This window comes from Lactuca serriola, chromosome 4, assembly GCF_051521515.1.
Source record: "Lactuca serriola cultivar US96UC23 chromosome 4, Lser_US96UC23_V15, whole genome shotgun sequence".
NCBI lineage: Eukaryota > Viridiplantae > Streptophyta > Magnoliopsida > Asterales > Asteraceae > Lactuca > Lactuca serriola.
In genome coordinates, this window is record NC_136411.1 from 183,827,640 (window position 1) to 183,839,202 (window position 11,563).

Below are 11,563 nucleotides of genomic sequence, written 5' to 3' on the forward strand. Positions count from 1 at the left end.
AAGAGAAATTGACGAGTTAGAGGCCTAAACTCGTTGAGTAAGAATTTCATTTTTGGACGCGGGTTAAGAAACCTACTTGACGAGTTGGGAGCCCCAACTCGACAAGTAGAGCTGGTAGAGTGAAACCCTAATTTTAGGGTTTTGCACCCTATTTAAACACATTAATCTCTAAGGGTTGGCCTCATTTACAGCCTCCATCACCCCAAACCCTAGCCACGAAACCCTAATTCACTTTGAGTGTTCTTGTGCCATTTTTGTGCGTTCTTGGTGAAGTTGAAGAAAAGGATCCTTTAAGGAAGAGCAAGGACCTGAAGGAGCAGAGTAAATCCAGAAGTTAAGCTCCATTTTTTTTCAATAGAGGTAAAAAGCTCCTAACTTGTCCATTGTGAGCTTAGATCTCTTCATTTCCACTTTTGTTGAGTTTAGGTCCAAGTAGCTTAGTCCCTGGGAAATGGGCGACCCAAGTGATTTACCTTTCATATATGGGGTCTAGAAGGGGTTCCCTGGCATAAAGGTGCAAACTTTATGGCCATGGAAGACCCATGCAAGCTTTAAAGTGACATTTTGGCCTTTTAAGCCCCAAAAGGCCATGCATGGAGGGAAAGCCTGAGACTTTACGTGCTTATTCCATGTCTAGAGCCTAGATCTCAGTTTTCTTGCTTTGGTTTGGAGTATTATGGTTGTTGGACCAAGATCTATGTCTTAAAGAACTAGGGTTTAAGCTAAACCCATAAAAGGAAGCTATTAACGTATAAAGTTGGAAATTTTACCTTAAAAAGGATATTTTCAGTGTGTAGAAGAAGTGTGGAGTCCAGATTTGGAGGATTGGAGCTTAATTTATTAAGATGGCTCAATAGACTGAAGAACTCATCGAGTCCAAGGAGGAACTCGATGAGTTAGGTTGAAATGTCCCGATTCTATAAAAGGGAAAAACCCGACGAGTTTAAGGATGACTCGACGAGTAGAATGGGAAAGTCCCGACACCTTAGATAGGAGGAACTCATCGATTTGTGAAAAAAATCAACGAGTTGGATCACGATGTCGGGGCTTTCTGATTTAAGGAACTCGGAGAGTTGATGGACCAACTCGGCGAGTAGAGTCAACCAGAATGTTGACTTTGACTTGAACTTTGACCAAAGTTGACCGTTAAGGGGTCATGTATATGAAAAGGAGAATTAAAGGAATATTTAATGTGTAGGAGTTAAGTGAAGCAGATTTCAGAGCCGAGGACAATACAACCACTGCACTCCTAACAGTCCGCAATCCTCCGAGCTGGACAATAATAATGGTAATATAATCAATATTAGAACTTTAAATTAACCAAGGAGAAACCAACCTCCAAACCCCTCCCCAAGGCCCAAATACCCTTTTCTTGCTAATGGGCCTCAAAGTCAAAGTCCAATATCCTTAATGGGCCTCTTGGCCCAATAAGGCCCAACCACTAAATCCATGGCCCATATAGATGAAAAAGCCCATAATTCACCGAATACAACCAAGCCATATACCCAATTAAGGCCCACAGACTCAAAGGCCAAAAAAACATATTAAGGCCCAATTGTTGTTGCGTACGCCCAGCGTACCATCTTGGTACGCGCAGCGTACTAAGGGTTTGGGGACTACGCACCGCATAAAACTGGTCACGCCCAACGTACAACTAGTTTAAGCACTTTATCCATTAAGTGCTTAATGCTTGGTTTCCTCACGACCAAAAGTCAGATCTAGGTCTGCTAAAACGTCCTAAGGCATAAAGTTGCCAACTTTATGCCCTTGCATGCCTCAAAATCGTCTAACAATTCCATTAAGACATTTCCAAGGTTCTTAACCCATGCATGAGGTTAAAACTCTCATCAAGCTTCCATTTTTATGGTACTAGAGGGCCAAAGGACCTCAGATCTTCTATCCTTTCTCCTGGAGTTGCTCAAATCACAAGAGAGATCCAAAACCACCCAAAAAGGGACCAAACAAGAAACCCTAATTAGAACTAGAGATTAAGATGGAAAGGTGCAAGATTTATACCTCTAGAAGCTTTGCAATATGACTAAGATGCAGGATCTTGAAGCACCAACTCGTTCCAATCTTGTAAAACCATTTCTTCTTCTTGGAATGGACACTTGAAGAGTCACAAAGCACTTATATAAGCTCAAAATGGTCTCACACAAGTTCTCTGGAGTATAAGGGCATTCTAAGGAAGTGAAGGTTCTCTAGGGCTAAGTTCAAGGGACTTAAGGTTGCTTAAATAGGTCTCATGCCCGACAATTAGGGTTTTGACTCCCTGACGCGTACGTCCGGTGTACCCTCATGTATGCCCATCGTACGTGAGACTCCTCCGCGATCAATCATGCAGAGTACGCTAAGCGTACCCATAGGTACGCCCAACATACTCAAGGGACCAGTTTTGCTCATAAGTAAAATCTTGAGGTTTTCAATACATACCAGATTTAGGGTGTTACAGATTAGAGCTTAAGTGGTTGTCCTTTGAATCTATAGGATCATATTATAGTTGGTTGCGATTAACTTGGTGTCTCATTCATTTTTGTGTTCAGGATAAAAGTTCTTCTATATACCACTTCTATTCTAGTATCCAACAACAATGGTTGCTCTAATCAATCTCACTAAATGTGTTAAATGCAAATAGCAAATACTGTGGGTTTCCCTTCCAGAGCCACATTACTAGTTGTTGAAGAATATGATCGCAGGAAAGTCATAATGGAAAGATTCTTGATTAGAAAACAAAAAGGTGAAGAAATATGGAGGTCTATGAAAGAAGGTCCTCATGTCATGGTTAGGCAAATGGTTAGAGATGTTGTTGCTACTCTCATAGGTCAGGATAAGCTTCATCCTGCTCCTCTAACTGCTAATGATGTAATGGTATGTAGTTAAACCGATGTAGCTCTGAGGTGATGCATTTTTAAGTAACTATCAATTAAACCATACCTGACGATCTTATGAAATATGAGGGATGAGAAGAATCTTCAATACCTAATTATACATAATATTTATTCCCCTGATGGCTTAGGAACAATACAAGTTTGTGTTAGGGTGCAAAGTCATGCTTGGATGTAGTGTTTTAGGCTTTCCTCTTTGTATGTGTAAATGGATTGAGTCTTTCCTATAAATAGGAAGTGAGTGACTCTCATTAGGTAAGTGAATCCATTTGGAGTGTTAGACTAGAGAGAGAAATTTGTACAAACCCATTTGTATATTCTTTCTAGATCTAATATGAGCTTACAAAGATTTATTTACTCCTTGTGTTCTTGATTTTACATGATGATTCACTAGATCTTTATAATTCCGCACATGCCATCATAATCAACACCACTACAATTGGTATCAGAGCGGGTGTTCTTGATTTGATCAAGAATTGATCCTTGATGGCTTTCTTGATTTGGTGATTCATTTTATGATCTTGGATCTTCGTGTTTTAGAGAGTTTTTGGATTCTAGAAATCGAAATCATCTTTGATTCTATTCATAATTCGATTTTCTTCACTAGAATTCAAGTGATTTTACTTTCTCTCTCTAGAAAACCCATTCAAAATCACTTTCTCTCTCTAGAATTCTTCAAGTTTTTGTGATCATGGTGGATTTGCCAAATGATTCTTGGATTGTGATCATTAAAGATGTGAGATACAAAGTCAATGAAGATCAATTTTATGGGTTGGTGTTAAGCAAATTGATTTCATGGGGTAATATGGTTTCTTATGAAGATTTGAAGGATGGTCATGGAAGATTGATATTTCAACCACTTTGTAAGATTGTTTCGTTGAATAAAATTGCCTTGTCCATATTAGTCCGTAGTAGAAATCAAAAGGAATGAGAAGAAAGAGACTTGTTCAATAAGAAATACATTTCTCTAATCGAAAACCCAAATGATCTTCGTGCTCTTAAGTTTCTTGAAGTTCTTGATAATGGAGTTCAATGTGATGTTCTTGATGTTCAAGAAAAAGGAGTTCAAGTTGATTCTCATGATGAAAAAGTTTTTTGCTCGATTGGAGTTCAAGCCGATGATATTTTGTGTTCTTGTGATTCGTTTGAAGGAATGATTCCTTATCGGAAGCCGGTGATTCACGAAAATCACAAGTATCAAACTCCAAAAGATTTGATTCAAACTCAAAATGTTCATGTTGTTGAAAGTGGGTTTGTTCATGGAGTCAAGTCTTTAAGATGCAAAAAGATGAGAAAGAAAAAGAAGAAGAAGATCAATCGCAAAAACAAGTGGGTTTACTCACAAAAATCGTCATATGTTGTGAAGCCGAAATCCATGAAGCAAATTTAGGTTCCAAAGCAACAATCTCCAAATGTTGCATTGAATTTGAAGTCAAAACCCAAAAGTGTTGGTGGTTCTTTTGGAGTTGTTCTTGGATCGTTGAAGAACATGAAGAACACGAAGAACGAGTTGTACATCTCGCATAATGGGTGGTACAATGTTCAAATTGGAGATTTTCTCGTTCCAACTAAAGAACCAAGATCGTCTAAATTTGATTCGATCGTTGCAAACGGAACTCGATTCATCAAAAAGGTATCTCAAATTCTCAAATGGATTCCAAAACATCCATGATTTCGATTTGTGATTTACGTTTTTCATTTTTGATCGATTTGTCTCATTGGATCAAATTTGGTTCAACCCCGTTGATTGATCCAATTATTTTTTTTTAGATCAAGCCCAAAAAAACATTAATTTTGTTTTGATTAAATCATAAGCCCAATCCAATTTTCTCACTGTTCACTCAAGTTGGATTTCTAGTCCAAATTAATGATCGAACATTTCATTTGTTATTGACTTTTTGAGTCAATGTTCTCGATCACACTAAAAAGGAGTCTGTACTCGAACAAATTGGAATCGAAAGTATGGAGATTAAGATCGATTACAACTGGACATCGACAAGTGTATTCATTTGATATGATCGACATCGACTTGGCATTAGGAAAGATTGAAGTCTAATAATGAGTAACGAAGGCAGTGAAATTGTTTAGAGTATTATCGCTGATGAAGATTTTTGATTGATTTTGTTAGTCGATGCTTTGAAATAGGAACATTTGAGGTTGATTATTCACGATTTTGGATTCGATTGAGGTTGATTTGAAAACGAAAGTGTCGATTGTTTGAGTATTGACGTCGAATCGATTTGCTTTTGGATAATCGACTAGATTTGGAAGTCAACATGAGTGGATGGAAATCGATATTTGAATATCGATATTTGATTGTTGATTGTTCGAAATCGATAGGGATTTTTTGGATATGATAGATTTGAGAATGAAACTGAACGATCTCGTATGTTTGTTTTGGAGTTGATTGTTGTGAAGTTTAATTCAATTTCACATCTGGAATCGAAAAGTCAAGAACATGATGAACAGCGATGAAGAACAGTTCGAATAGCATTTTTGATCTAAAATTGCTCTGAAAAGTTGTCGATTTGTTGTTTGTCATCAAATGAATGAAAAATCAAACTAACAAAGGTCAAAATTGGGTTCTTAACTGTGTTCGATATCTCATTTTGATTTGGAAGTCAAAGTATATGAAGCAAAAGTCAAAATTGGATCGAAAGGTGATGATTTGGTGTCGATGTTGAATGAAAAGCGACGAACGAAGTCTGTACTTAGAATCGAGATGTCGATTTTGGTCGATGGGTATTACTAAACATCGATGATCGATAGTCACTACTTGTCTTTAATGTCTTATTCGACTGGAACACGGTGATTTGGGGAAGAACAAAAAGAGTTTCAGTTTGCACCCCCGAACTTTCAACAAAATGGCAGAAAAGGTGCAGATTCGAAATGGGAGTAAAAGTGATGATATAACCTGAATTTTTGCATTTAGCCCCTGCAGTTTCGAAACGTTGGCAGAAAATACCCAACTTCGAAATTGGGCTAATTTTCTGAGATATTGAAGAATGTTCATTTCTGGTCCCTACAGTTTGTGCGAATTAACATTTTCTACCCAGTTTCGTAAATGGGGGAGAATTTCGCATATTTGGTTGTTTTGGTGCAATGGGTCCTTGCAAGTTTCAGAAAGTGACAATTTCTACCCGGTTTTTGAAAAATCTTGCAACTTTCACCCAAAAAGTCAAAAAATTTCATAAATTGGAAATTTTTTGTGGCTTTTTCGTGATTGTTTTTCCGTGCAAGATTTTTGGTGATTCATTTTTGGTACACATCAAGGTGTAGTATTTTGAAGTCTATTCCTCGGGCGCTTCTCAACCTTAATGGGTTTTATAATCATTTTTTGATTATAAAAAGGAGGAGAATGATGGGTATTCGAAGCTTCTCGGGTTTGTTGAATATTCATTTGCGGATTTGAAGACCGATGTTACTTCGAGGGGGAGTTGGGTCTTGATCGCGCTAGCTCATTGAAGATTAAAGCCGGACATCCAATCCTAACTTTGAGGGGGAGAATGTTAGGGTGCAAAGTCATGATTGGATGTAGTGTTTTAGGCTTTCCTCTTTGTATGTGTAAATGGGTTGAGTCTTTCCTATAAATAGGAAGTGAGTGACTCCCATTAGGTAAGTGAATCCATTTGGAGTGTTAGACTAGAGAAAGAAATTTGTACAAACCCATTTGTATATTCTTTCTAGATCTAATATGAGCTTACAAAGATTTATTTACTCCTTGTGTTCTTGATTTTACATGATGATTCACTAGATCTTTAATTCCGCACATGCCATCATAATCAACACCACTACAGTTTGGAGTTGTGGCCTTTTCGATTTAGTTTTCAGTTCCAATACCAGGTGGTTTTATTCGGTTTCTATCTGGATATCTTCTCCACGGCCGGCTTCCCACCAATAGATGTTTTGCACATAACAAAACATGTGGCCTTCTTCGTGTAATTTCTTGGTAAAAACTATACTCCATCATCGATGCTTCGATCAGTAATCCCTAAAAATGAATGTTTCACCCTATATTTGCTTCAAATTCTCCACTTGAACTTGATCCTCAACCCACCGCCTTGGAATAGAACACCACTTCATGCTTCACTGGTTTCATCCCTACATTTGTGAAGCCCAGAAACCAATTTCTACTTTCCATGCCTGAAATACCTAAGCATGATCTAGATACAAATTGCGTAGCCGTCTGACTTTGCTCCAATGTTTTCGTAGGATTGAAACCCATAATCTCTATAAACCTTTGATGTTTCATGAGGAACCCAATAACTCTTCCCCTGCATCACGCCCTTCTTATGGAATTGAATTCACAGAAGCAGGCCAGTTTCTTCAGGGTGATATCCACGGATAGAATGGAAAGAAAGTAGCAAAAAAAGAATTGAAGGAACCAATTCTTTCAAGGTTATTTATAGGATTGAAATTTGTTCGGGCAACATCTGATTTGTCTTCAGGACAGATCTTACAGTTGGAAGGGGCAATTTCATACATTCCAGTGGTCATAAATATTAACAACAAACTGGGGAATGAAGACGGTAATCACTACTCGTTTGATGCTATTTCTTTAGGCATGCCTTTATCTTTACCACTTCCATTGTGCTCCCTTTGTCAATACCAAACTCCTACGGTGATCAAACCTTTGAGAATGTTTTATTATAGTGGGCTTCAAATATCTACAGATGGGTTTTCTGATTTGATTGTTGTGGCAGAAAGTGCATTAGGGGTTGTTCATAAAGGGGTGTTAAAATTTGGGCTAGTGGTGGATGTCAAACAGTCAAAGATTTGTGGGCAAATCTATATAAGGAGGTGAGAATATTAAGTTGTACACAACATATAGATGTTGTATTGTTAGTTGGGTTTGGCATTGAATGGAATCAAAGGCTGTTAGTTTTTTAGTATATGTGCAATGGCTTTCAAGACATTCATTTACATGTGATCAAGGGAACACACTTGGACTGGTCATCACGTTTGTTAATAGCAATTAGAATAGCAACAAGATTATGGTACCTTCATGAAGATTACAGGGTGGGGTGTATAGTTCACAAAAACATGCAGCTTAAAAACATTTTCTTAACCTGTGATTACAAGCCTTTGGTGGCTGATTTTGGCCCCATTAGCTTCCACTCTGAATAAGACTTGTGTAATGATGGAGGACGAGTCTTTAGAATTTCAGGGTATCAAGCACCAGAACACTTCACTGGAGAACTAATAGCAGAAAAAGTTGACATATACACTTTTGGATATGTATTGCTGGAGCTAATCATATGTATAAAAATCAGGGCACTACAAGGGGACAAGGCACACAATTTTTGGCATAATATTTATGCATCACAAGATATGGAATTAGTACATCTTTTAGCTAATAAGCATAAATTTCTTAAAAAGAAAATGAGATTTTTCTTTAAACAAGTTTTGCTATCAGCACCGAAATTGAGCACTTTAGATTGGAGGATTCCCATCTTTTGTCTTGTTTCCTGTTCTATCATTGCACGTGGGGAACAAGTTGATTGGAGGTTAACTTGGTGGAAAGGGCGACTGGTTGAAGAAGCTACAGGGAAGGAAGCATAGGCAATTCATATACATTTTCTTGAAACAAGTCTTGAGGACAAGACTTTTTTGAAGGCGGGAGTAATGATACGAATTGAGTATTGTTGGGCCCAAATACTATTAAAGCAAAAGTCATATAGGGTTTGTCTAGAAGGCCCAATAAAGGGTAAAACAGGAAATTCACATGGATCGGCTAGGATTATAATAAATAGTGAGAAATGTCACAATAAGGGATGTCGAGAAAAATGATAGTGTAATACTTTGTATTGGCTCTTAAGCTTTCGGCTTAGAGAGAGGAAGATTCTCTGGGCAATCTTTTTAGATTGTGTTAATCGTTTAATCAATTAGTCCATTTCATCATCTTCTTTCTTTTCAATCGTTCTCTATTTGATCATATTTTATCAAACCCTAATTTTTGTTTGTCATCATAAAGCAAAACCATAAAATTTAGTTTCTATAATTTACTATGGGAGTGCAACTTTCAAATAAATATACGACACATGAATAATTTCTATAATTTAGTCTAAATTATATTAAATTTTCACCAACAATGGTTCTCTTCTATTTATTCCGTTGTTTTTTCCCATAAAAACAAACTTACCTACAAAAATTCTTTTTTTCAAAAACCAAAAATCGTTGGCAAATACTCACCATCGTCAAAGCAGCCAAATTAATTTAAAATAATAATAATAATAATAATTGTTATTTTGAGAACAAATGAGTCATTCATAAAAATATAAGAAAAAAAAACCAATAATTTTTCTAATTTGAACAAAAATACAAAAAAAAAAAAAAAAAAAAAAAAAAAAAAAAAAAAAAAAAAAAAGTAAAAAAACACCATATATATTTTGCCAAGAATTTGACTTTTATCTATGTTATTGTCCTTTATTTGAAAAGTAAATTAATGTAAAAATAATGTAATTTTTTGTTTTATATGTAATTGTTTGTGCTATATTTTTCTCAAATAAAAAGAAGTACTCTGTTTTCTAAATAAAAACAAACTACAAATACTACATGAAAGTTTGCATCGTGTATTAGCAGATGTACATCATCTCGCTGAAATGGATTTCCTTAAATTCTGAAAGAAGACAACCAAAATACAACGTCACCATTATTAACATTGGAAGATGGTTATAAGGGATAAAGTTGGATGACTATGAAATTATTCATCCCTGCCGTTTCTATATCTATATATCCAATATCCCTCTTTTCTTTTTCTTTTTTCATACCTGATCACATAAACAGCCTGACTCAGTGTTTTTTAAATTTGTCTTTCAAAACCTGCTAATTTCTTTATAAAAAGGAGAAAACGAAAAGATGTTGGAAGGAAAAGCACTGGTAGAAGATACAGACATGCCAATCAAGATGCAGATCCAAGCCATGGCTTATGCTTCTCAAGCTTTAGATCTCTTTGATGTTCTTGACTGCAAATCGATTGCTGCCCACATCAAAAAGGTGAAACTTTACACCTCAAAATCCCATCTTTCTATCTCTATATATTTAAATGTGTGTATTAATGTATATGTATGTATGTATATCCATCTGGGTTGTATGAATCTTGAAGAAAATATTAAAGTTTTTGTGGGGTTTGATTATTTTTATTATTATAGAAATGGATTATTAATGGTAACAGGAGTTTGACAAGAGATATGGGAATGGATGGCAATGTGTGGTGGGATCAAATTTTGGATGTTTCTTCACTCACACCAAAGGAACTTTCATCTACTTTACACTCGAGACACTCAGTTTCCTCATCTTCAAAGGAGCTTCGTCTCTTTCTTCATCATCCTAATCATCTTCTCTTCCAGATCTTTTAAATTAGCGAAAACCGACAAGAAAGTAGGAAATATATATATCTTGTGTAATAGCTAATGTTAGGGATATGCAGTTTAGTTGTCTTCTGTTGGTTTTTGTAATGCAGATTACTAATGTATGATGTATTTTGTTTCCTTTTATCCAGAGTTAGAGAAAAGATCAAAATAGTTTACTAAGAACTAATGATAATAATAATGGCATGATAGCAAAACTTTAAAAAGTACAGAATATGTCGGTAAAACTCTTTCCCCAAGAGCAGACATCTTCGTTAATGAACAACATATGTCCGTTTCTTTCTTTCTTTGGTTTAAATCTATAAATGATGAGGCTTTCGCCTTTTTGGTTTTGTTGGTGAAGGTTACATTTTTTTATATTATCTAATTTAAGTGTAAATAACACTAATGGTCCCCATGGTTTGGAACAATTTGCATGGTTAATCTTTAACTCTCTTTTTTTAATCCGGCCATCCCTGTGGCTTGTTTTTCTTTAATTTTGTTCTCTAACCGACTTAAAATGACCAATATGCACTTATATATAATTTCAACTATTTTTTTATTATCAATTTAATTAAAGAATTTGTTTTTAAATTTCAAACTAAAATTCCTTTTTCAAACATATATAAAACATTCATTTTCTATTAAAAAAAAATTAAGTGTTTATTACCACAAAAAAAAAGTCATGAAAAACAATGTATCATAATCATCATAAAACAACGAACCTGAAAAAAGTAGATCATTAGCAAAGTGCTTGCAATATAGTTCAGCTTAGCCATTTCTAGGATTAGTGAAACTACCTTAAAACATTAAATCAATAACTATAAGCACAAATCTTAGTACGTCCTCCCAAAATACCACATATTGGAATACATATATAATGCTACAAACAAAGGCTTTTGGCTATAGTTGCAACGTCCCAAAAATTCAAAGTAAAATTTTCATTTTAAAACACTTAAACCATACAAATGAGTTGTTCCAAAACCAATGGAAGTGATTATATCATTTAAACATCAGAGTAAAACTCATAAATAGCCATTGCGGAAAACACTCAGGGATGTTGTGCAGTCAATTCGGCCCCTTCCATTTAGTATCGGAAGTACCTAAAACCATAAACATGAAATCGTAAGCACAAAGTTTAGTAAGTTTCCCAAAATACCACATACCATACATATCATTGGGCCTAGCCCGTACATTCGGCCCAACCCATAATAATGGGCCTAGACCTTCCTAATCAATAGGCCTAACCCAACATACAATGGGCCTAGCCCGTCATACAATGAGCCTAGCTCAACATACAATAATGGGCGTAGCCGTGGGGTTTCTTTT

At 35.8% G+C, this 11,563-nt stretch overlaps 1 protein-coding gene across 1 annotated transcript; it reads left to right on the top strand.

Moving 5' to 3' along the window:
• The first annotated feature begins 9,444 nt into the window (after window positions 1-9,444).
• Window positions 9,445-10,381, top strand: LOC145103007 (dynein light chain LC6, flagellar outer arm-like protein). Its single transcript, XM_079040542.1, has 2 exons — window positions 9,445-9,881; window positions 10,060-10,381. Exons 1-2 carry the CDS (start codon window positions 9,744-9,746, stop codon window positions 10,216-10,218), a joined length of 297 nt encoding a protein of 98 aa, XP_078896668.1. The 5' UTR covers window positions 9,445-9,743; the 3' UTR covers window positions 10,219-10,381.
• Window positions 10,382-11,563: the final 1,182 nt, after the last annotated feature.

Excerpts from the sequence above, each read along its gene's own strand:
- LOC145103007 (XM_079040542.1), top strand. The coding sequence starts at position 9,744 with ATGTTGGAAGGAAAAGCACTGGTAGAAGATACAGACATGCCAATCAAG. Across the intron at positions 9,882-10,059 it reads TTGCTGCCCACATCAAAAAG|GAGTTTGACAAGAGATATGG; the intron begins GTGAAACTTTAC and ends TAATGGTAACAG.